At 53.3% G+C, this 24,575-nt stretch overlaps 7 protein-coding genes across 7 annotated transcripts; 5 read left to right on the top strand and 2 right to left on the bottom strand.

Annotated features, from left to right (window-relative positions):
* Positions 1-1,749: 1,749 nt before the first annotated feature.
* Positions 1,750-3,057, top strand: BO66DRAFT_311246 (putative phosphatidylglycerol specific phospholipase; the record flags this gene model as incomplete). Its single annotated transcript, XM_025643319.1, has 1 exon — positions 1,750-3,057. One exon carries the CDS (start codon positions 1,750-1,752, stop codon positions 3,055-3,057), a length of 1,308 nt encoding a protein of 435 aa, XP_025509522.1.
* A 92-nt stretch (positions 3,058-3,149) lies between these two features.
* On the bottom strand, positions 3,150-5,324 carry BO66DRAFT_14272 (MFS transporter). Its single transcript, XM_025642078.1, has 2 exons — positions 4,506-5,324; positions 3,150-4,446 (listed from the first exon to the last, which is right to left on the bottom strand). Exons 1-2 carry the CDS (start codon positions 5,113-5,115, stop codon positions 3,242-3,244), a joined length of 1,815 nt encoding a protein of 604 aa, XP_025509523.1. The 5' UTR covers positions 5,116-5,324; the 3' UTR covers positions 3,150-3,241.
* Positions 5,325-7,794: 2,470 nt separating this feature from the next.
* On the top strand, positions 7,795-8,822 carry BO66DRAFT_14268 (uncharacterized protein). Its single transcript, XM_025642077.1, has one exon. It carries the CDS (start codon positions 8,026-8,028, stop codon positions 8,644-8,646), a length of 621 nt encoding a protein of 206 aa, XP_025509524.1. The 5' UTR covers positions 7,795-8,025; the 3' UTR covers positions 8,647-8,822.
* Positions 8,823-14,575: 5,753 nt separating this feature from the next.
* BO66DRAFT_433767 (uncharacterized protein) lies at positions 14,576-16,996 on the bottom strand (the record flags this gene model as incomplete). The annotated part of the gene is made up of 3 exons (XM_025650716.1): positions 14,576-15,818; positions 15,865-16,651; positions 16,732-16,996. 3 exons carry the CDS (start codon positions 16,994-16,996, stop codon positions 14,576-14,578), a joined length of 2,295 nt encoding a protein of 764 aa, XP_025509525.1.
* Positions 16,997-19,054: 2,058 nt separating this feature from the next.
* BO66DRAFT_311449 (5'-methylthioadenosine/S-adenosylhomocysteine nucleosidase family protein) lies at positions 19,055-20,071 on the top strand (the record flags this gene model as incomplete). The annotated part of the gene is made up of 1 exon (XM_025643326.1): positions 19,055-20,071. The coding sequence occupies one exon, from the start codon at positions 19,055-19,057 to the stop codon at positions 20,069-20,071; it is 1,017 nt and encodes a 338-aa protein (XP_025509526.1).
* A 1,034-nt stretch (positions 20,072-21,105) lies between these two features.
* BO66DRAFT_387533 (uncharacterized protein) lies at positions 21,106-22,465 on the top strand. Its single transcript, XM_025646329.1, has one exon. The coding sequence runs from the start codon at positions 21,113-21,115 to the stop codon at positions 22,100-22,102; it is 990 nt and encodes a 329-aa protein (XP_025509527.1). The 5' UTR covers positions 21,106-21,112; the 3' UTR covers positions 22,103-22,465.
* Positions 22,466-23,155: 690 nt separating this feature from the next.
* BO66DRAFT_310935 (uncharacterized protein) lies at positions 23,156-24,145 on the top strand (the record flags this gene model as incomplete). Its single annotated transcript, XM_025643309.1, has 4 exons — positions 23,156-23,316; positions 23,380-23,547; positions 23,621-23,659; positions 23,788-24,145. The coding sequence occupies 4 exons, from the start codon at positions 23,156-23,158 to the stop codon at positions 24,143-24,145; spliced, it is 726 nt and encodes a 241-aa protein (XP_025509528.1).
* Positions 24,146-24,575: the final 430 nt, after the last annotated feature.

Raw genomic sequence — 24,575 nt, forward strand, 5'->3', positions numbered from 1 at the left:
TGAGTCGTTGAGAATATTTCTACTATGTTCAGGAAACGCCAGAATGGTCAGCAAAGTGGAATGGCATAAGTTACAGGATAGCCAACTCCTTAGCTGAGTGAGTGTCTGGGAAAGATCCCAAACGGGGGGAGGTCCGATCATTGCCCGATGCAAAAGGGGCTAGCGTCGTTATCATACCGTTGTTATCCTATTTATTACTCACTACTAAAGTGGTAATTTGCGGGACGACCACTTTATCTTTACCCGGACTATACCACTCTGGTACGAGTCGAAACAACCCCATTCGCCCATTTGCTATTTGAGAATAAGAGCCACATTCAGTGCCAGGTGAGTGTCGCGGCGAAAGATCTCCTCAAATTGTGCCACAATGACGCCACTTTTCTGGATTGTTATCAACCATTGGATTGATCCTGGACAAACCCCTCCGTCAGTTCCGGGTCTCTCGGCAAACTCGGCCAAGGCAGCAACAATCTCGGAGATCCGCACCAGCAATCATTTGGCGCCAGGATTCTGATGCGATAGGCTGCAATATACTGTAATTAGCGGGTTACGTGCTTCTCGGATGCTTGACAGCAAGATCACCATCGATCATTCTGTTGATGTGATCCGATCCCCTCCAGCAGCGGCCGAGCATAAGCGATGACTGCCGCCGGGGAATTGCTCCCCCGATGAATAATCGGATCAAGATGAAAGTGGTCTTGGCTTGCAGTAAGTTTTGTCTTTGCGCTCGCTGTACCTGTTTGACCAGTTTTGAGAGAAAGGTTTGGCAACCACCCGAGCTCTCTATGTTCCAGGATCTGAGATAAGGGCCGGAGTGTGTTTCGCACTATCTAAACTGTCCGGCCCTTCGATCTTGACTTTTCCAGTCAGTGACAAAGGACACACTACATCTAGCGGTCGGGGCTATGGATCTATACCGGACAATGACCTGTCCTAGGTCATCAAATCGAGGATATCATCTACACCCTGAATGTCGTTGGCACCAAGAATCCCCCTTCCGACATCCTCCAACCGCACATCGGGAGGGTCGATCGCTGAGAGTACACACCTCCGAATTTTCTTTACTACTGCTTTGGGCTGTGCTCTTCAGCCTCTCCACGACTTTGAGGCGCGTTCACAGCGTCGGGTCGGAGAAGCTCGAGAGACTCTCGGCCGCTTGACAGCAGTAGAAGTGCAGTAGTTGCCGGTCGGCTTGGCTGCCGGGAACTTTGAAGGGGATGCTGTAGCTTGTGCCTGTGATTTATGGTGTGCAAACTTGATTGTTGATAGATGAATGTTTGAATGCATTCACTCACATGTGACCGGGCCTGGCCGCCTTTCCCGGCTTTCCCTGCCCAATGGCTGTTTATCTTTGCATCCACGGTGAGAGCGAAGCTCTGTGAATGGCTGATCCCTTGGATCTGCAGCAAATCACCGGATGGCTCTTGTCTGCTGACTCAGTCAAATGCCCCGCCCCCGCCTGAGGTTGTCTTGTACATTCGAATAACTTCCAAGTTGACGTTGTCTCTTCTCCCCCATTGCTGCTTCATCATCCCGAGTTACACTGTTTCTTCAGGTACCACCTCTTTGACAATGTCGTCGTCGAAATCTTCATCTCCCGAACCGGACAAAATGCTCCGTCCAGAGAAACGGAGACTCCTCCCCCAAGAGGATGATAGCATAGATCCCGAGGACTACCAGATCCACAAACAGCCATCACGATGGCGGTCTCTTGTCCGGAGAGCTCTCTTCACTCTTCTACTGCTTGTGATGACGATCCTCTCCTTGCTACTCTTCTTCTTCCTTGGCCGCATTATCTCCGGCCATCCACAGGGTCCTGTCGGTGACACAAAGCCTCCCGGAGTACACAATCCAATCAAGAATGTTGTGGTGGTGGTACAGGAGAACCTTTCTTTTGACACTTTTGCCGGGGGACTGACCTATAACGCGGACATTGACGGGCTGATTCGTACACAATACTGCAACCCGGCCAATATCTCTGACCCAGTGTCTCCTCAAGTCTGTGCCAAGCCAACCGCGCAGGACATTGCCCCCGATGACCCCGATCACAGCATCGCCGGAGGCAATCTGCAGATCTATGGCACCTATGATCCGAAACCAGGCACTGACCGTCCCACCATGCAGGGTTTTGTGACAGAACAGGTCCGCGCCTATGGGCTTGACGGGAACCTCGGCCGTGCAGCCGAAGTCATCAACTACTACCCCCCCGACCGCGTCCCCGTCCTCAATGCTCTGGCGGAGAATTTCGTTCTGTTCGATCGCTGGTTTGCTTCCGTCCCCGGTCCGACGAATCCCAATCGTGCGTATCTCACATCAGGCACGTCGCACGGCCATGGGTCTAACGATCCCGACTTCGACACCTCCTCCCTGCCCCAGATCTCCATCTTCGAGCAGCTGACGGCGGCCAACATCAGCTGGATCAACTACTCGAACACCACGGGGTTCCTGCCGGATGCCCTCTTCTATAGCTGGACGAAGATCTCGGGCCATGGGGTGTCGAATGTCAAACCGATCGATCAGTTCTACAAGGATGCCAAGGCAGGCAACCTGCCGCAGTTCACCTGGATCAACCCGGAATGCTGCTCGTTCACCTCCTTCCACCCACCATCACCAATTCACCTGGGAGAAGGGTTTTTGAAGAGTCTCTATGAGGCACTGCGAGCATCCCCGCAGTGGAACGAGACCCTCTTCATCCTTACTTTCGACGAGCATGGCGGATTCGCGGACCACGTGCCCCCTCCGGAGAATGTGCCTGCAGGGGACGACCTTCCATACACCGAAGCTGCACGGGACGGCACGCGGACGACTTTCCGATTCGATCGGCTCGGTGTACGCGTCCCTACCTTGCTGATCTCGCCGTGGGTGGACAAGGGAGCCGTACAACACGGACCGACAGACCAACCGAATGATTTCACCCACACCTCCATCTTGAAGTATGTGGCGGAGCTATGGGACCTACCCTTGTTGACACCCCGCGTAGCCTGGTCCCCCAGCTTTGGCAGTTTGATTCGGGATTCTCCTCGGTCGGATACGCCCGAAAGGCTACCCGAGCCGTGAGCGTGAGCTTTTTGGCGGGGGCCATTTCTTGGTTTCTTTCCTTCCTGGAAGTAATAAAGCACAAATCTGATTATATTTTGATGCTATGCTGAAGCGAGGCTATGCTATGCTAGAGTATGGTATGGTATCACAGGGTGGCTTGCGCCGCTATTAGAGTTGGTATGATGATGATGATGATGATTGACTAGAACCCCAGCCACTTCGTCCGCTTGGACTGAACGGAGCGCGACCGCGAGCGCTGAGTGATGGCGGAGTTGCGGGTATTCACCCGGTCGATGTCGTACGGATTGGCCTCGTACTGGCGCTGCGAGTCTTCCTCCGTGGAGAGCGAGCCGCCTCGCTCCAGGTCCAACTCGTGGTCGATAGCCGTCACGTCCACCCCATCCGCCACAGCTTCCGCCTCTTCATCCTCCGCTTCCACCTCCTTCTCTGGGTGGTGCAGAGTCTTGTCGGCCAGTTTGCGCATGAACGCATCCGACTCGGCCGAATACTTGCACTTCCGCCGGACACTTGCTCCGTACTTGTAGAAGATGAAGGGGAACGGCAGACACGCCAGGGACAAGAATGCCGGGATACAGGAGGCCCAGTGGATGCCCAGGTTGTTGTACATGTAGGTCGTGAACAAGGGGAAGCCCGCACCGAAGCAGCTGCGGATGATCGAGTTCGCGGCCAGCACGGACGCCGCGTAAATGGTGTACGAGTCGATCAGATACGACATGATGTTCAGGAAGACGAGCACCATCCCGAAGCCGAAGGGCGCGGCGGCGATGATGCACACGATCCAATGCACGGAGGGTCCGTTGGTCCACGCGAACCAGAACAATCCGACGGGGATGGTGATGGCTCCGATCATTGTCGGGGGCAGCCGCGCCTCCGGCGGCGCGAAGCCGTTGTACTGCTCGTGGATGCGCTTGTAACGTTTGTTGTCGTACATGTTGTAGCCCACCGCCGTCATCATCCCGACCATCACCCCGAGGAACGGCAGGGACCCGATGCCTTCGCTCCAGCCGCGCATCTCCTGGAACACGATGGGGAACGCGTCGAACAGCATGTACAGGGTGCCATAGATGATCGCCATGTACAAGGACAGGAGCAGCACAATCGGTTCGGCGAAGAGCAGCACCCAGGGCCGCAGGAGCGCCGCTCCAAAGGCGTTCGCCACGGAAACGCGGCCACGCTCCCGGTCCAGCTTGCTGATGAACACCTTGCCGGTCAGCTTGCACAGCCGATCGGCCCGCGCGCGGAGCAGCAATGGGGCGTAGGTCTCGGGGATCACGAGGCACTGGATGATCCAGATGAGGCCGGAGAAGGCCGCCAGCAGGCCCTGCACCCACTTCCAGCCTGCACTTTCGCCGAGGAAGCCTCCGATGATAGGTCCGATGGTCGGTCCTATTTGATTCTAGTCAGCCTGCTGTCGGCAATGTCGATACCTCGGGAGGAAACCTTACCCAAGAAAGGTGCGCCTGCGAACAAACTCATCGCCAGCCCACGCTCCTCAGCGGGGAAGACATCCGCGATGACGCCGCCGGCATTCGTGAGCGGGGACGATCCGAACGAGCCCGCGAAGAACCGGAGGATGATCAAGGTCCACGAGTTGCGGGATCCGGTCGCCCCGGCGCAGAAGACCGCGAGCCCCAGGTACGAGATGGCGAAGACCAGCTGCCGGCCGATCAGTTCGCTGAGGGGCGCCCACACCAGCGGGCCGACGGCGAATCCCAGCACGAACAGCGACACGCCCAGGGTGGCGACCTCGGTGCCGATGCCGAAGGACTCGATCACCTGGTCGATGCTCCCCGCGTAGGCGGACGAGGCCATCGACACGCCAAACGTGGCGAAGGCGGCGATGATGGTGAAGGTCCACTTGCGGTGCTGCGGGAAGAGCATCGGGTTGCGCGGATCGTCGGGGATCCATTCCACGATGAACGGGTCCTCCGCGGTGCCCTGGCCGCAGTAGGGGTGGTTGATAATGTCGTCGGTGACGGCGCCGTGATCGACCAGGACGCGCCAGTAGGGGATCCGAGCTGGTCGGGAGGACGCCTTCCCAGTTGATGCGGCCATTGTTCAGGTTGATTTTACTAGGTGAGCGCCAGTGGTTTTAGTTATTGCTGAGTCCGACGGTAGGGTTGCGGCCGCGGCACCTGGCGCATTGCTTGCTTGGCTTGAAGCCGGAGATGCTTGTTCTTGTTGGCAACGGGCAAAACCAAAAATCGAACCGAGAAAGGCGAGGGCTTTCCCGGCCAGGGAAAGATTTCCGACTTTATATGAGTTGGAGGGTTTTACGTGTGGTCTATCATTACGAGAATTGCAGATCGGATGGTGCTATCAGAAAAGAAAATTTCTTCTTGTAAGTGGTTCAACCCCCCATCCTGAGGAATTCTCTGGTTATCTAGCTGGTTGTCGGAATCATTGTGATTTAAGGTCAGACCACGCGTGCAGAAACTGGCTGACTGGAAGCATTGAATCATTGGGTCAGTCACTAAGAGGGGAAGAGGGGGCGGCGGCGGGTCAAGACTGCAGTCGCATTGGCTGCGAGTGACCCGCTGAGGGGCTGGCCCCCATTTCTTCGGCTATCGCTTCGGCAAACCGAGGGCCTGGAAGGGGGTGCCAACCGAGGTATCGTCTGCTGCCTGTATTGATTCGAGATTGTGTATGATGTCCGTTTGGCTCGGTATGCCGGGTTGGAATTTCTGGAAGACATGTCACTGTAGAGTGGGGATTGATGGATGTGTTGTGCTGGAGGTGGAAGCTTAGCTTTATAGTGCTGAGTGAAGGTGGTTTGGCTGTTGGTGGGGTTCGGTTGTGACGTCATGGCACTGGGTATCTGCGTTTCGCTCTGCTGCTGTTGGGTTTGATGGGGGGTGCATTTGCAAATAGTTAAGTATAGATTCACAGAAAGTACGTATAGACTATTCACTTGCGACAAAGACAAAGACTTAACCAGGATGCTGCCAAACACCGCTTGTGAAAGCCGCTGGCGGGCTGGCCCTACCTATTTATCATTCACACCACTCACTATACAACAATGTCAGGCCTGGGGTTGATTTGAGGACACCTCTTTCACCCACAGTTATCATTAACCAGATGCCTTGGATTCACCCCTGCTGTCGACCCAGGGTAACATAAATATCTCCGTTGATCTTCTTCTTCTCGCAACTCTCTTCTCTCAACTTCTCTCCTTCAACCAACCATCCCACTAGTCCTCCACTCTTCGGGTCCTTCATCTGTCTCTCCATCCACTTCCTATATCTCCACTATCAATATGTTTTTCATCCAGCTTGATTCATCGAACTACATATTGGTGAGACATCGTACAAGATGTGGTCTGTTCAAGTAGGGACCTAATTCATTTATCATGGATAAGACCATCTTCCTTGAGCAGAGGCGATGTCGCTATCGTACAGACATCTGCAAAGAACTCTTGATTTGCTTTCATCTCTTATCGACCTATCTTGACTACACAAATACAGGCAAGTGGGCATACATGGTCATGTCCAGCCAGAATCATTTTTCAACCGCATGTATGCCTGTGCATTCTGCGGGCTGGGGATAGCTCAACCATACGTTCGCGCATGCATCCCTGGCTCCGGTGTCCTGTTCCGAGCAATGTGGGTAAGTAATCGGGAAGAGATTGAAGGGTTCAAGAATCCCATGCACGATGAGCTGACTCCGACAGGTTTTCTGGGCTCGAAGACGTTGGGCTTCGGCTGGCGCGGCCTTTACCGCTCTGCCAGTGGGACTACGAGCGGGGACGCTTGAATTAGTTGGTCATCTTGGATGACATCCACAAGCCCAAGACGTCTGGGTGCCAGTGCTGTGGCTGACAAAGACGCTGATCTTTGTTCAAATCGTCACCACAAAATGTGGTTGCTCAACTCCCAGAGATGTATGACCGAGAAAGAGGCTGGGACCACTTCGAAAACACTACACATCGGACCTGTGATAGCGAAGAGTCCGATATCTCGGATTTTCCGAACACGGTAGTTGACATCAGCACGCATGCCCCGCAGATAGTGACGGGCTGGACTTCAAACCCCGCGTCCACCCGGTATTGGGTCTATGGAAGACTCTGTGCTAGTTGATGACGAAGCAGAGAGTCTCGCCTACCCAGGTGCCCATCGGAATCATCTGTATGAATCCAGTTACCAATATCAATGTCGTGCTAAAAGTACATGTAAAACATGCAGCGTCACCGACGGGACCGTTTGCTAATATGCCCTAGACACATTGAGTGACAACCTGGGGTGTAAGGCGAGTTGTGTGGTGAGTAGGTCTCGTCTGACTTGAAGACAATCAAATGGACTCAAACTCAGATTCTACATTGAACGACAACAGCAATGACCACTACACACGCTCACAACGACCCTTTTCACCGCGATATGTTGAGACGTGTAGTGTTGTTGTGAATATGTGAAAAGGACTTAGGGGATTCCACTGATTCGGTCGTGCACCTGGTTCAGCGAATTCCTCGTGCCGTCGCCCGACGAGTTGGTGATTCGGTTCGATCATGTCGGGGTCAGTCGAGAACCTCGATGTTTCTCCAGATCGTATGTTTACATCGCCAGAATTCGTGGCTAGCTGGGGAACTCAAGACGGCCGTCTTGACTTTTTCTTCAGAACCATGAAATGAGATCTCGAACTTTTGAGCGATGGAATTCGGACCCAGGAGCATATGTCTCGGTTTGTGTGCGGGGGCAATACTTCATCATGGTGGAGAAGCAATATGAACCAGTGGAATATATTGGATTGCAGACTGAGTTGTCCTAAACGCGATTCCTGCGTCAATGTCCACATTTTGTGTGCAGACATCAACTGGCGCAGCGAAACATTCTGGGAGATCGAAGTGCGCAGGTCCACGCGGCTTTCATTGATTCCGCTGGCTGTTCGAGCGATGGCAATGTTCAACTCTAGAACCTTTCTAGTAGGCTGTCGCATCCCCATCTCGGGTCTTACGCCTTGTACAGGATAGCGATGAAAGCTTCTAGCGCGTTTGCTCGGTTGATATGTGCATGGGCTCGGTCGCTTTCGGAGATTCGCTCTGGACGACATCCAGGATCAACTGGTCTTGGCCTTTGCTTGCTAGCTGCTGCGAAGGATTTCTCTCGGTTTACCAATTGTGCTGTTTGCCGGGCGTGTTTAAAGCTTCCCTTGCTATATTTGACCTCGAATGCGCCATTGCCACACCTGAGCGGGAAAGGAAAACTCCCAAGAGAAAGAAACGCGAGCGTTTCAGATCGCCCAGGGAGGAAGACCGAAAGCGTCTGCGTATGTTGGAACGGCAAAACCAAATGTTGTCCGAACATCTTCGACGTCAGACCAACACAGACTGCGATTCTTGCTCGTCCTCAGCAGTTCCCAACTTTTCCAAATGCGTTTGATGCATATATCAATCCACAGTACAGCACCGATCAACGCCCCCACTGGCGTTTAGCAGCGGATGCTCAGGAGAAAACACTGCATTGTTGGGAGGCGGAGTTGTTACAGCGACAGAGATCCGGGTTGGGGTCCCGTGCCAGTACCAAAATTCCCTACAGACGATGGGTTGCTGCTATCACTGTCAAGCCGCGGGTGTGTCTTGCGTGCGATCCCTAAGAGCAGTCACAAGACGCAGTCTACTGCCGAAAGGCTCTCTGTGATTATCCGTCTCAGATACACCCAGGTAACCTCCAGCGTACGTCGTTTCGATGGGCTTGCTTCTTCTTGACTGCTGCTACCCCATGTAGCAGTGTGGGCTCTAGTCGCGCTGTAGTCTGACTGGCTTGATATACCAGCTTAAAACTGCGCCATAGACTGAATCAAACCACAAAGCAATGGTCAAGCACCCTTGGAATATTGGGTACTAGCGATTCTCCTCGGGCTCTTTCTGAAAAGCTCAGGCAAAGCTCCAACCTCACCACCAGAGAGCGCTCTTGGTACCCGGGAATCAAGACAACCTGGATGTAGCTATGTTAAAAGTCGCTCGATGTACGGTCAATCGTCAGACACAACAGCCGGCGGCTCTACTGTATGAGACAGACCCCCCACAGACCCCCGGGCGAAAACGGCCTTATGCTCGAACACGCAAGCATGCAGTGCGTCTTTTCTGGTTGATGGCAGTTGCGGCCTTCCTAGAAGATCTGTGTCATCTCTCTCTCCAATGGCAGCGGTTGAATCTTAGATCTGCTGCTACTGCTGCCGTGACAGCAGCAGCAGCCGAGATAGAAGGACGAAAGTATCCGAGGTTGTTTTGGTTGGCGTCTTGCGTCTTTTTTCTTTTTCTGCTCCCGTCCGATTTCTTTCCCGATCCCTTCATCCTCCACTTCAACCACCCACATCTACCATTTGCCTCAACAGCGCACTGAGTCCGAAGCTCTGCGTATCTGTATACAATCAACGCTGGATCTGTCATGCCTTCATTACTTCATGTAATTCATGCCTTTTGCGCCCAAACACCGGGGTAGCGTTCCCCAGCCGTTCTCGAGGAAGTTCGGCGGTTGTTCCATGGCTTCGACCTAGCTGAGTCGGAGGCACATGTAGAGGCTGCACGACGCTTCTCTCAGTTTGCGGTTACGTGCTCAGCTCCGTGAGGGAATCCTCGTGACTCAACTTAGGGCACAACAGCGCTGCAATAAGGACCGCAATACATGGCAGATCCATTCTGCATCCAGGCGTTCGCGATTTACATCTCTGCGTTTCTCGAAGAGGTGCGACAACTGCCTCGGCCCCGGTCACAATTACCTGCCTGTGATCCGACTGCCCTACATCCTTGTCTAATGCCGACGTTCTCGCCGAAAAGGCCGGAAGTCTGGACCCTCTGGTATCTTCTACTTGTATACAGAAGAAACCCAGTATCCGCACGAAGAACTATTGCAAAAGGCGCGGGCAGGCGTGTAAGGCGGCGCACAAGGCGGCGCGTAAGGCAGAGTGCCAGGCGGTCCTCGCGAACGAGACTTCCGACATCGTGATCCAGTGAATTTTTAACTCTGAGGGTTTAGGGTTTACATCCCCAGCACGTTAAAGCAACTGAAGAGGCTCTATTTTGTTTTCGTCCTAGAAGAGGAAATGGCCATGCCCACGGTCTCTATACTGTTTGTCGGTCGCAGGGAACTATCTTCGTACTACCCAAAGCTGCTAGGGGAAGAAAGTTTGCTCTAAGACCAGATCACTCTCGTATGATCGGGCTTGTCGAAAAGTACTTTCACCCGACGAAAATGGAGAAGCATGGCTGTGTTGCGGTGCATGGGGGATGGAGGTATCAGTATGCAGGCGACACGCATGACAGCCCACCGCCAGGCCCCAAAGGCAATCTGGGCTATCTTGGCTAATATCGGGAAAAAAGCCTTCGCCGCGCGATTGACAAGATTGAGCAGGCAATCTTCCCAGTGGTTCGTACGTTATTCGGTGGTCGGAGCCTGACTCGAATGGAAGCCCTCCCTGCAAAAGCCGTCATAAAGAAGGATCAGCTCAAAAGTGTCTATCTGGACCATGTCACGACTGGCCACATGCAGCACGTCAAGGGCACTTATATCGGCTCTGGAAAGTCGGTTGTGAATTGATTACGAATGCGAATCGCAAGCGCGTGGCTTCCCCAGCCGAATGGGCGCCCAACAGAGCATAATGGAGCTCAGAGGCCTGAGACGATGTGTTTGTGGCAGAAACACGTGGACGATCGCGGATCAGCCAAAATGGTTCCAGTCCCTAAGGACGTCAAACACTCATCTTGTGCAATCAACAGCACTGCAGACAGCAGCGAATTGGGTCGGCCCCATTTCCAAGGTTCTTAAGCCATATTCCAAGCTCAATATGCATCTTTCGTTTCCTTGATATTTCAAAGGTTTCATCAACCATGCTACACAAAAGGCTCCCCGTGGCTGTCTAGCTCGGATACCACATGCAAAAGGAAATCTGGGGTTGACATGTTGAACACACATGTCCAAAGCACCGTGCGAGACTTTTGTATCCTCCACTTGTTTGCCAAGTATTGCATGGGCTTCAGCGTCATCGCCGGTGGAAAGAAAACGGCCCAGCCCCCCTCGACACAGACCCAAGAACAGAATCGAGCTGACAACAACTCCTTGATGCACCGTTATGCTCTTTTATTCGCCTGACACGAGGCGGAACCGAGTGCCGCCCTCGAAACGTCATAAGGAGCAACCGTCTTTTGAAAAGACCCGAGCTTTGGCAAGACTTCTGTATGAATGTGTTCCAGCCAAGGGGCAGTGCCAATGCAACTCCTGTCATGGCTCAATGCTTTGCAGAGCCGGATCCATCGCCGAGCACACCAGCCAGACCCGAGGGATGGTGCCAAATCACCTCTATCACCATGGCACAGAAAAAGGATCGGTAGGACAGTCGGAGATAGAATACGGTGGGCGTTACGGTGGGCGTGTCTGTCACCGCTGTGTGCGTTCAGGGTTAGCGTGCTCCCTCGTCGCTTCGGCGGCGGAGGAGACCTGCTGTTCGCGCTGCAGCATGCACAAGCGTATAGCCGTTGGGTGCACCCCCGTAAGTTCCCCACATTCCCGTTGTTTGGCAAGGCTGACCTGCCCGTTTGCCGCAGTCACTGGTTGACGATTTGACGATTCGATCGACGTGATCCTCGCTTTGGTGCGGGCCGTGGCCGCGGGCGAGGCGGACGAGGCGGAGCGTCTGTCCCACTTCTTCCGGGACGAGTACGTCAATCCGGCCTTTTCAACAATGGGTGGACAGGAAGCTTGACATGAGGGCAGTATCTAGGGCCGACACCATCGACCTCAGCTTCCCCCCCCCCCCGAGTTGGCCGACGAGCACGACCGGTACTACCGCGGCCTCATCGAGCAGCTCTTCGGGGCGGGTCCCGGGCCGGAGGAGCCGAACCCGGGCTCGGGCACCGGAACATATCGAATCGCCGTGCTGCGCAAGCTGGCGTTCCTGAGCTTCTCGCCGCGCCTGCACCGCTTTGGCTGCTCGATCGCGCACGAGGATAGCCTCGCGACCCGGCTCCGCGAGCGTCTCGCGCAGCCCGATCTCGGCTTTACTTACTACTATCTCCACACGCGCACGGACACGTCCCAGATACCCTTTATGAATGACGTGCAGAACGCCTACTGGCTCGCCTGGGACTCGCCGAAGCTCCGCTACATCGTCGCCGTATCAATCAAATCAGCAATCTGCCGATTGGGCATCCGACAATGGACCTTATCTCAAGGCGTACAGTCGGCGTGCCTCACCTCGCATGGAAAGAGATCAGCCTGCGACTGGAGATTTGTATCAGTCGGATGCAGACACTCAAAGGGGTTGAATCATACGATCGAGCATTTGTCGCCGGCAGAATTGACTACTCACTGCGGCACGGTGCTGCCGTGGCTTTGGCCCCAGTCAAATGGCTGTGCCAGTGAAGAATCTTGAGCCTCCGTGATAAGACGCTTCCCCTTTTAAAGCCGGGATGCGATCACTTTGACAACTAGGAGCGCTAGTCTGCGTTGAGTTGGGGCGGTTGAAGGGCTCATTATTCTGACAAATGCTCGAGGGTTTATCTGAGTCAATCCTCAGACCTTGAACATACCGACGAAACTTTCAGTGCGGTTACGAGCTTGTCCACAAAAGAGGCAGCCTTGGAACGCAAACCGACATTGTCGGATTCCTTACACTAAAGCTATCGCGGTTTGTAAAGCTGTCGCAGCCCATCAGCGCGTGCCGACGTTCGTGCGCGGACGCGGCAGCCTTCGGTTGCAAGATCGGACGCTAAGTCCCTGGCAGAAAGATCTATTCCACTATGAGGCCGACGTAGGCTCTTAAGCGCGTGATCGGGGAAGTTGAGTGCCCTTGTTGCCGATCCCGCCATATCGACAAGCACGACGAGCAGTAAATCATTTGTCTAGGGTCCCACGAAACCCTTGGGTCTGGTCAGCAAGCCGAATGAGGTCCTATCACTACGATCCAGAATCTCTGCTATGGAAACCAGCAAGCTGTTGGGAACAAATGGAAGAGGATTCACGAACGGCTGAAGGGCAGTACTAAGCCGTTCGTCGCCTGCAGCAGATTGGGAACGGCCTGAACCTCACTAGGACATCGAGAAATGGTTCCTAGAACAGGATGACACTCAGGACCTCGACCTCCGCTCGAAACCGTTGAAAGAGTGGCTATTCGACGGGCCGATCCACAAGAAGCTGCCAGGCATTCGCTGGATCCTCCTCGTTGCTCACATCCGTCCTCGAGACGTCGATATTTCCTGTGTAAGTCCACATCCCACCAAGGACGGACGAATCCGGCTTCTCCTGGTTTGCACCACCAAGCTGCAACTGCGGGAGCCGAACTTGAGGGAAGGTCCTCTTTGAGCACTTTCAAATTGGTCATTATTATTGGGCCTTTCCTGTACATTGAGCTAAAAGGGTAGGCATGGACAGTCACTCCGCGCCGGATATCTGAACCCAAATATTGGGTGGCGGTGGACTGCCTACAAACTACCGACCGGGATTTCCGCAATAGATATAATCTGGCATGCATCCCCTGGCAAGAAATGCTTTCCATTTCCTGATGCTTGGCCTCTCTGAGGGTAGTTTCAGTACCCTGGTCCAACGTGAACCGGACCCAGATGGAGCCCGAGAGACAATTATAGGGAGCGGTGTCTCAGCGTACAAACCAATACAATTCTACATCTTGATGATACGGCTTATCTTGATGGGTGCAGCAGAAGGCCAATGTCACGGCCTGTGTGGAAGGGAGCATTGAGCACAGGAACACTCCACCACTTCAGACGTATGCTGATTCCGCGGGTCGATTCTCTCCTTGTGCGGGGCCCACCCCATCACTCGTTTCACTCTGCACTGTCGCACGTTCGTGTCTGGACCTCGCTAACAGGTTACTGACAAACAGGAACAAGTGGACCAAGAAAGGGGGGCTCCTCTGCAACGAGTGGCCGGAAAAAAGTCATTTCAAAAGAAACTGTCCCGTGCTTGACATATGTGAAGGCATTCAGGGAGCGATAAGTGATCCTCTGTTATTGTGCAAGCTGGTCATGTTCCTGGCCAAAGTGCTCCAAATAGGGAGCGCAGAGAGATGAAAGGGAGAAGCGCGAGTGAGAAGAGCAGGTCGCTAAAAGACAAAAGCAGCGTAAGGAGTAAAGAGAAGGGAGAAGAAGAATGAGAATAGGAGTTGACGCAATCCGGCGTTTCCTTCTTCTCGTCTTTCCCCATCAATTCTCCTACTTTTCTTTCACAAACAAAATGCAGACGAGAGCATTGCCTTCTCACATCCAGATTTAACTTTGGATCAATGGAGACGCCGGCGTCATTGAGCAGTAGGATCCAGGCACCCTGGTATCGATGAGGTCCTGGCTAGGCCGGGTTTATAGCACAGATCCCGCTCCAATCTCGCATAAAGCAGTGATTAACACGCAACTTTGAAAACATAGACGGGCTTGGCCAGAACCCTGGTTGTAATCGCGATATTATGAGTTTGATCACCACCCGATGAACCGAGAGCCATTGAAGCGGTAATCGGTTTGCCAGAACTGCTTCCGCCCCCACTCTAGCGCCTGGTTGTGCTTAGCCTTCTTCTTGCTTCATAGCTCTTGATGCTCGCTACGGGGAGGCTTCTTGCTTGGGGGCTCCTTCTCTAAGATGTCTGTAGACATCAAAATAGGAGCTGAGGGGACCTGACGTCTGCGCTTTCGGATCGGTGCGCTCTCGTTTGGAAATAGATCCGCTTCGGCGCCAGGCTCGTTGCGTCGGGGGAGAGGGCTTGAAGCAGCCCTAGAGTCGCTGCCTGTTTCACCAAGATCCCGGTCTTTTCCCCTGCGGCGCTTTCGTGCCTTTCGATTCTCCTTTTCTTCACGCCGGGTTGCTGTTGATGCCGCCTCGAGTTGAGCTTCTTGCAGAGCTCGTGCGTGCTGGGCATTGAGAGGACGGGGCTGGCAGTCTCCGCACATATGCTCGTCGGGGAATTGACTATCGCCGTAGTAGCACACGATGTGTTGCCATGTATAGCATTTTTCGCAGTAAATCGTCTGACCGTCATCGTGGCTGAGGCCGCAGATGCATTTGATCATTTCCGACTCCTGCCCCGGCAATTCTTCCATCGAATTCTCTCTTCGTAGGGGCTCGATTTGGAAATGGTCATTGAAGACGGCGTAATAGTCCTTGGGGATTTTGGGAGCGGACATCAAAGACGGAGAACTATTCCGGGGAGGAGGCGAATCAGGTTGATCGCTGAGAGCATCAACACTGGGAATATACATAGCTTCATTGGCGGGTGAGGGGCTCCGGTAGCTGCTAAATTCAAGGCCTGATAAATTCTGCGACAGCGCACTGTGGCGGCTGCCACTAACGATCGATATATTCGCCAGACTGTCCCTTACTTCTTCGTCGCTGTTCTCGTTATTCCGTATCGGCGGAAGCGACAAAAGTGCCAAGTCAAACAGGTGGTCAGCAACGTGTTCCTCGATAGGTGTAGGTCCACCAGAGACTTTTGGCTTTTCGGGATCCGGATGCTCCAACCAGTCACAAAATGGACAACTGGGAAACATGGGACCAGGTCGTGCGGCTCGGATCTGAAGCTTCTTGAGTTGCATATCGGTAAACCGTCCAGAATGCATGTCTCTAACATGATTTGCAAACTCCTCGGCACTCTTCGTTACTGTCCGATCTGACGATGCATGGCGCATTGAGCAGATCCATTCCGTCGATGGTGCTGGATGGGCTTTCATGTGCGCCAGCCATTGCTCAGCGGAAGAGAACAGCTCACGAGGGCTCGTACAGTCTTCGAAGAGACAGATGTACGGCTCCAGGTCATCCTGAAAGTGCTTTCTACCAAAGTTCAGCGTATGAAGGCTTGTAAATCATGTTCACTTACATCCATCGAGTGCCAGTCAGATACTTGATGTTGATGACAAAAGGACAGTATGGGCATTGCGCCTCTTTCTGTCCGGAAGCGACTGATGGGGGCTTGGGAATGTGTTCGTTCATTCGCGGAATGTGAGAACTCGGTGTTGCTGTAGACACCACAGACGGTTCGGATGAGCGTGGGTACTGAAACCGTTGAGGATAGAAGGTAGACGCCGTTCGAGTCGTAGGGGCTCGTGCTGGCGAAGGAAGCGGAGCATCTGGTATTGAGGGTCGCTTCCGGCTGGCTGGTGGGGTCGGTATATGGTGGGCCCCCCGGCCATTTGGCAGAACCGGGGCGACGAAGCCACCTTGATACTTCTTTGGCGACGGCTTGTTGTACAGAAACCGACGTCGTCGAAAGCAAATAGCATCCGCAAGCCGAGATCGCAAGGCTTCCGACAAGCGAGAGTGTCGGAGCTTCAGCACCTGGGATATGAAGGATTCAAAGGCTTGGTTGATATCATTGCCATCTTCGTCAAGGATAATCAAACGAGTGATGCGAGAATAAGGATTTCTAACTCCAGCATTACGTATCGCAGTTGAAAGGTGGTGAAGACGAGTGATGGTGTCCTCCACGGCTTGATATGCCGGCACGATGGACAAGTTTTTCAGAGGTTGGATCTGAAAGCCTGCATAGCAAGGCGTTGTGTTACTGATGTCGCGTCCCGGAGCTGTGGTCTCACACTGATTCGATACCTCTGAGCGACTTGCTTCATCAATGTTGGGGCTAGATACTTCCAACTCGGTGCGAAGAGCTGTACACATATCAGCTTTCAGCGCTGCCCAAATCGGGGAAGCAGGACATTGTAGGCGAGGTTATCGCTTGATTACGCACCCTGGCCGGCATATAGAGCCAAAATCTCGAGCAGGTTGGTGATGATTCTCTGAACGTCTGGGCTGTCCCTCAGACGATACTCCAAGGATGCTTTATACTTGGCGAAAACACCTATATTGGTAGCCCACAGGTTAAAGCGTGCGAGCTGAGCTTCAGCCAAGTGGGAGAAAGATCCCGAGACTTGGAGGCACTTTTCCAAAGCGATGACCGCGTTTTGAGCCAGCACCGTAATCTGACGCTTTTCGGGGTCTTCAGGGTCTTCCATGACCGGGCTGCAGATTTGGAATCCTCCAGATAACTAAGAGCTTGAATTGACTAAGATGGGAAAGGAGGGGAAAGAAAAACGTGGGCTATCACGTGGCATCAGCACTAGTCAATGAGGCTGAGCCGAGATCGAGCCGGAGATCAACTGGACGTTAAGTTATCTCAACACTCACCACTCACCATCCCACCGTGTCACTCATGGCAAGATTATTCTGATTCTTATACCTGACCGGATGGCGTTCTCATTAGGGAAAGTGGATCAACCTCCTGGTGAACTATTCTCGCTATTCCAAGCTGTTTTACCCCACTTTGCTTCCATCGCCAGCCAACGGGTCACGCAATACCGCGACAATGCAGACAAACGCATTCCCTACGTTTTGTTCGAGGCCGATCTCATTCTCCTGGGCCTACGACAACCCACCATCGCTGCATCTCTCTCTCCCGAATCAGCGACAGAAGTGAGGAATGCTTGCGTGGAACAAATAACGGAGATGCTGGGGATTCTTGAGAGCATATTGCGACAGGGCCGAGCTTCTACCGAGGTAATGGTCGGGCAGTTCGGATATCGATGAGGTCTTTACTGAGCAATCGTGACTAGGCCAACTCGTTCTATCCTTTACTCGAAGGCATCCGGGCTGGCACCATCTCCTGTACCGATTTTGAATTGTGTTCTACCGAGGGGAATCAGTACGCCACAGTGAGCAAATTTAGCCAATGCGCTCGCGAATTGGACCGTCTTTGTAGCAATGAGACACCAGTGCCGCCCTCGAAACTTCATAAGAAGCAACCGTCTTTCGAAAAGACCCGAGCTTTTGCAAGACTTCTGTATGAATGTGTTTCAGCCAAGGGGCAGTGCCAATGCAACTCCTGTCATGGCTCAATGCTTTATCTTCAGACTCATTCCCATCCGGATCCTTCGCGTGCCCAGCTCAATTTCAAAATGCTTTTTACCAAGGCCTCCGCCTCCTCCTACAAATGGTTCGAGGGTATTGTCAACGTGACTCTTCCGGATCCAAGTATGAGCACTTCTGTGTCTTCCTGCCAGCGTGATTTGGACCTGAGCCCTAAAGAGCAAGTTGCCATCAGATTCACACTCACTGCGGCTTCCAATAGACCTCCGTCGCGCGACATCGCAATAGAGTCAATTTGTCTCGCTCTTCCAGCAAGCAATATGTCAATTCTCAACCTGGGTATCGAGGGCGGCAAAATGGTCAAGAGACCACCTCCCCGTGAGCGAGCCTCGGCGTCCACATACGATCAAGCGTTGACACTTGACGAAGTCCTACGGATGACGCCACCGTTGCCGCTAAAGCTGCGCCGGATTCTCGCTGTGATTCTTGCTCATTCCGCTTTGCAGCTCTATGAGACTCGTTGGTTGCCGACGACTTTAACCTCGACGCGTGTCATCTTCATGCAAACAGACCAGGGCCAAGTCGTTCCTCGGCCATTAATTGCCGCTCGGCCGGCACAGAAAGAGGACAGAGCTGAAGAGACGCATGATTGGCAGGACCTGGCTCATTCGAGTCCGTTTGTTCTCTCTCTCGGAATCATCCTGCTTGAGTTATGGTTCGGTAAGCATATCAGCGAGTTGCGTGATACAGCGGATATGCCTCTCGACGGGACAGAGGATCCCAATACCGATCTTTTCACCGCGCAGCGATTATGGGAGCAGTCCGAATGGGATATGAGTACCAGATACCGCAATGCAATTGGAGCCTGTGTGAATTGGGATGTTTGGGACTCCGAAAAAGCCAGCCCAGAACATCTCTGTCGATTGTTATATGACCAGGTCGTGTCACCTATCGAGGATCAGTTAGCAGAAGAGTTCAACGCAGATATCGAAGAGATAGATAATCTTCTTTTGTCCTTGAGCAAGAGCAAAGATCAACGGGCCATAAGCCTAGCCCACCAGAAGCGACTTCTGAACGGTGGGAAACGCTCGCATCCCAATGGTTCAATTCAGTCGCACCCTGTCAAACGGCGATACACCGCAGATCAAGGCAGACCATCCCGAAGCTGGAGTCCTTGCCCTGAGTCAGATGACGAGCTATCTTCCCAGATGGACCCAGATACCTATACCGTGGCCATCATCTGCGCGTTGGGTCTGGAATCAAATGCAGTCATAGGCGTCATGGATGAGATTTATGAGAGCTTGCCTGAGGCAGCTCGTAAGGATGCCAATGCATATACAACCGGCCGCATTGGGAAAACTTCCGTCGTCATCGTCCACCTCCCCGGAATGGGAAAGCTCAATTCGGCCAACAGTACAATGCGCCTCAAGTCGACCTTCCCAAAGGTGGGCCTTTGCCTGGTGGTCGGAGTGTGCGGTGGTGCACCCTTCAATTCTCGGGCAAAGAAGGAGATTGTGTTGGGCGACGTGATAATCAGTACCGGACTGAAGCAGATCGACTTCGGCCGCTACTATGCCAACGGCTTCGTTCCGAAGGATGACCCTGAAGATAATTTCGGGCGACCGGTGGACCGTCTGCGCTCCTTCTTGCGCATGCTAAGTGAAACCAGCTACTATTATGATCGCATAAGTGATGAAACGCGTACCACACTAAAAACGCTCCTTCGCTCAGCGACGGGCGAAAGTCTCGCCTACCCAGGTGTCCATCGGGATCATCTGTATGAATCCAATTACCAACATCAATGTCGTGCTAAAAGCGCATGTGAAACATGCAACGTCACCGATGGGACAGTTTGCCAATATGCCCTAGACACATCGTGTGACAACCTGGGGTGTGAGGCGAGTCGCGTGGTGAGTAGGTCTCGTCTGGCTAACCTTGATTCGTCACGCCCAGTGGTGCACTTTGGTCGTGTGGCGTGTGGTGATGGCGTAATGAAATCTGCGCAGGATCGCGATCGGTTTGTTGAGCGATATCAAGTGATCGGGTTTGAGATGGAAGCGGCGGGGGCTTGGGATGCATTTCCGACTGTCGTCATCAAGGGAGTGTGCGACTATGCTGATAGTCACAAGAATAAGCTGTGGCAAGGCTATAGCGCTGCAGTCGCAGCATCGTGTATGAAGGCGGTCCTGACCCAGTGGGCCTCTCGCACACCCTCGGTCACTTGAGCACCGATCTCGGTAGTGGAGGCAATGTCCCTGCTGCGGTTCGATTGCTGTAGGCCACTTTTCTCCAGGCAGAGATGGGTCTGGATCGCTGTCGCCGATAGTCCAAGTAGCTTGGGCTCTTGGTGTCTCCAAAGCTTTCTCGCAGTTTGCAGTGTGCTTAAGACAGTCGAGTGACACAACTGCTGGAGGCATCGACGGGTAGGTAAGGTTTTTAGAAGAAAAAGGACTAATAGTAAAAGGTAATTGGCTCAGGACGGAGATGGTGGGTAAACTGAGACGTGTGAAAGAAAGGGTGAAAGGACTGAGATGCTGGGTGGAAGAAAAGGCGATTTGCCGGGTCTGCTTCAGTCACACGCTGATACAGCAAAGGACTTTGCTCAAGAGGCTGAGCACTGGGAGTCGAGGTGGGGAGTTGTCAAAGGCCGTTCCACAGCTGGGGTTGATGGCAGCTCCATTTGAGAGACAGACGTCTAGATGGCACAGGTTTTGCAAAATGACTTTCCCTGGCCGCCAGAGCTGCGGACACCCAGCCTCGGGCTGAATGCAGAATGCATTACAGGGCATCACACCAGAGTCCAATCTGCCACGTACCACTAGATCGACCTCAATCGAAGCATAAACCAACGCAATTGTCTTGTCGACATGCTGTCCCCAACGTCCCTGGACTCCAGTCTCATCTCCTTAAGAGATGGGCTCGGAATATATCGTCCTGCGAATAGATGACCCACTATGTCCCGCGGCCTCCGCGCTTGTGGTTGTGGCTCTGTAATCGTGATCGACTTGAGCGGTATTGAAACCGGTCCCCTAAGTTTGTAAGGGACCTGTAGAGCGAACCGGAGGTTCTCGTCGGATCTTTGCCTGATCATCCACTTCACCCGCACTGGGGATGACGATCTGCGACAAATGAGTTCCGGACCGTGCCACCAAGGTACGCGAGGGACCTTGAGGCCGCCGCCTCCGTCGCATAAATGAAAGACGACAGCGAGACCTTCTCACCCTCTCTAAAGTCTGATCACCGTATTTGCCGTACGCTACATCATCATGCATTGCATGCTAGACAAACTACCATTGGAGCTTCTGGAGCTCATCTGCGACGAGCTCGAAACTCAGGATCTAGCCTCTCTGCTGGGAACATGTCGCCACACATACAACCGAACAATCCACCGCCTGGCCCAACGCTACTCGGAGATCCACCTCGATTTCTCCAAGGGGAGCCTCAGTCAAATCCACGCGATCGCCAATAACGAGATTATGCGACAGCATGTTCAGCGGTTGGTGGTCATGGCCCCCGAACCGTTTCTCGGGCGCAATCTCGAATGGCAGCGCAGCGCCGCGGGCCATATTTTCAACCCCCTCGAAAATCCCACTATCCAACAGTTCCGCAACAATCTGGTCGACAAGCTGGTCAATTGCCGATCGTTTGTAATTTCACCGCTAGGCAACCATCTTGCGCCCGACGAAGACGAGATGGATGTGTCCTATGACCAACACTTCACCCCCGACGACGCCGCGAGCATCCTGCTTGACATTATCGCCGATACTGCTTTGCCCGTGAAGCTATTCTGGTATGGCAGGGGAACGAACTATAGGTCCGAGATCATGAACATTCAGAGATTGCCAAAAACGCTCTTCCTCAGTCCAGGCTTTCGTGCCGGATGGGGATCCCTCACAAACCTCCATCTGGAGCACAAACTCACGCCACACAACTATTCCTTCCTTTTGAATATGCTGCTCAGCACGCCGAATCTTCGGAAACTCTATCTCAGTCTGACACCTAAAGACTTGGCCATCGAATTCTACTCGTATGTCGCCAAGTCAGAGTCTTTATCCTGCCTGTTGGAACGGATATCGCTCTGCTGTACAGCTATTCGGTCGTCAGATCTCATGCACATCCTCGATCGGTCTCGACATACGTTGAAGCGATTGATCCTTTCTGACGTTGGAGGCTTGTCGGGGAGTTTACCGCAGTTGCAGGACCAGTTGTCTGGCTTCCCCTGTCTGGAGAAGGTGGACTTAAGAATGTGCCAATGATCAATCATTATGCACGGTACCAAATGAGATACGAATTACGCCTTCTACCCGCCCCACACATCCTTTCGCCACCGTCATACCTGCTGCAGGTGCGGGTTTTACTCTGCGATGTAACATATACCCACCACCAACACCCTGCTCGCACCCAGGACGACGCCACCAGATGGCGTCTTTCACAAGACTGAATCCTGACGAACAACACAGCCTTTCATCACGTGCACGCCTTCCGCAGTCCGGGCAGTCATCAGGACTTGCCCCAAGGTCTTGAAAGAGGATTAAGCAGCTGTCACGGCCTGTTAGCGAGCCGGAATCTGCAGGCTGGTTGTTGAGTTATGATTGTTCGCTTGCTGTCTCGGTCATGGCACTTCGGCCATGGTCGACCCAGGTTTCCAAATTTAGAATTATAATCCAAGAAAGTTCCTCTATCTTCGAATCTTCATTTGCTCTCTGATGCCCTCCTTGAACACGGGTCTTAGTTCGATGGCATTCCCCAGCATTGCTGTTGAAGACTAGTCCACATCTCAATGCTGCATATTACTGAATTAACAGATCAAACTACCAACAGGGGGACGAGCACGTCTATAAACCCTTCCCCTAGGGTCGAGGGTCGCTTCGAATGCGACCCAGTTGCGGGGACGATCTTGGCACAAATGATCCACACTTGTCTAGTTGGTGAAGGCCGATCAATCTGACGAGACAGTAGACAACCCTGTCACCTTAGGGAATGATGCTCTTACTACGCAGATCACTGCCCGGACATCCCTGAATACTCCGATAACCCGAGCCTGGCGTCCAATGTCGAGTACACGTAGACTCGGATCTCGGGAAGGTCGGACGAAAGCCTCGAAGGAATGCTCTCCACCAAGGCCAAAAATAGAATATGGCGCCACGTGTAATTCTCTGTTCATTCTTCCATATACCCGTCACCGCCAATGTTTAGGCGCGTGCAAGCCGCAAAATGGCATTTTCTTCAACCAGGGTCCCATAACATATCATTCCCGTACAATCGTTCGAATCACGCCACCCTGTGACCCCACGCACAACAACCTTCCAATGCATGAGTTGACTTCCTCGCTTGACCCGTTATACTCCTCTGGTGGGAAGGGATCCATGCGGTATTTCTTTCTTCACGGGGGTTACTCTCGGTTACCTTTCCCCGATGATGAGGTTTCAGTCGAGGCCAAGGTTCTAGTCTTCAATGGACAGGGCAAGATGTAAGCCGCGACAATCTTATATGCAAACCACTTTCGAGTTCATTCGTTAATTGCGATTCATAGTGTATTCGACCACAGCACAGATGAGCCAACCTCTCAGTACCGCTTCATCAGCCGCGCCTTGGTATCTGTCGATGACCGACAAGACGCCTACGTACCCGCTAGAACCTTCGTAGAAACATTATTGAAGAACATTTCCATTCCCACACTGCTATTCGCTGAGATTCCACGGTGGGTACTTACTCCTCGGCTTGTCTGGTGTGTGACCCTCTTCCAAACGAAACCTGTGACTGAGACGATTCAGGGACCAGGTCATTGCGGGGGACACCGAGGAGGATAGCCAGTTTCTATACGTGTAAGTGTTTGGCCCCTCCCTCCTCGTCCCTTCCCTTCTTCCCCACCTTCTTTCCCCCAATGTTCCCTCCTCCCCCTCCTCCCCCTCCTCCCCCAACAACCACTAACACCCACCAGCGTCCTCGTCACTCTAGGCCGCACCGGCCTCGACCAAGCCTCCTTCCAAGACTATGAGTACCTGAAAAGCATGCTCCACAGCTTCGTGCCGCGCTTCGCGACGGTCGTCTCCCAGATCAGCGACGCGTACCTGCCCGGAGATGCGCGCAACCTCTCCGACCAGATCGCCGGCCTGATGATGCCTGACCCGTCAGCAGAGGAGACCAAGGATCTCCGCACGTTCCTCGCGCTCTACGCCAAGCGGTATGTGCATGAGGCCTTGGGCGCAGCGGAGATCCTGAAGCGGTGTCTGATGCACATGGTCAAGATGCCGTTTGAGCTGGAGTCGTCGATTCGGTATGGGCTGATTGTCAATTGAATTGGCGGAGCGTGGGTTGTTGGAGCGAGACGCTGTACATAATCGAAACTAGTGGGGTATTGTATCTGCGGCTGGAATTTATAATATGTTCTTCTACATGGGGACTTGTGGGCATCGGATTGAGCATTATTACAGAATCGTGTGCTTCTGGATGGTGGCAATGTACCTATGTTGGACCCGAGGGGCCGAGATCCGAGATCGCCGACGGGGGTTCTAGCCCAATCGAGGGTACTGAGGTACATACAGTAAGACGACTAGTTGAGATTGTATTCGGACATTGCACAGGATATAATCAAGTCGAGAAAATGAGGAGTGGTTTCCTAGAGTGAGATTCCATCTTCAAACCGACAGCGCCATAAGAACAGCCATCACCGTTCCAACAATCGGCCCCAGCACCGACCCCTGCGCTCCCGCAGCAGCAGCGCCCGTG

Source organism: Aspergillus aculeatinus (genome assembly GCF_003184765.1).
Source record: "Aspergillus aculeatinus CBS 121060 unplaced genomic scaffold BO66scaffold_1, whole genome shotgun sequence".
In the NCBI taxonomy this organism is placed as follows: domain Eukaryota; kingdom Fungi; phylum Ascomycota; class Eurotiomycetes; order Eurotiales; family Aspergillaceae; genus Aspergillus; species Aspergillus aculeatinus.

Bases quoted from the DNA above. Each gene is read 5' to 3' on its own strand.
- BO66DRAFT_14272 (XM_025642078.1), bottom strand. From the start codon at position 5,115: ATGGCCGCATCAACTGGGAAGGCGTCCTCCCGACCAGCTCGGATCCCC. The intron at 4,447-4,505 runs GTAAGGTTTCCT...AGAATCAAATAG, and splicing joins CGCAGGCGCACCTTTCTTGG to GACCGACCATCGGACCTATC.
- BO66DRAFT_387533 (XM_025646329.1), top strand. From the start codon at position 21,113: ATGCATTGCATGCTAGACAAACTACCATTGGAGCTTCTGGAGCTCATC.
- BO66DRAFT_14268 (XM_025642077.1), top strand. From the start codon at position 8,026: ATGAAAGCTTCTAGCGCGTTTGCTCGGTTGATATGTGCATGGGCTCGG.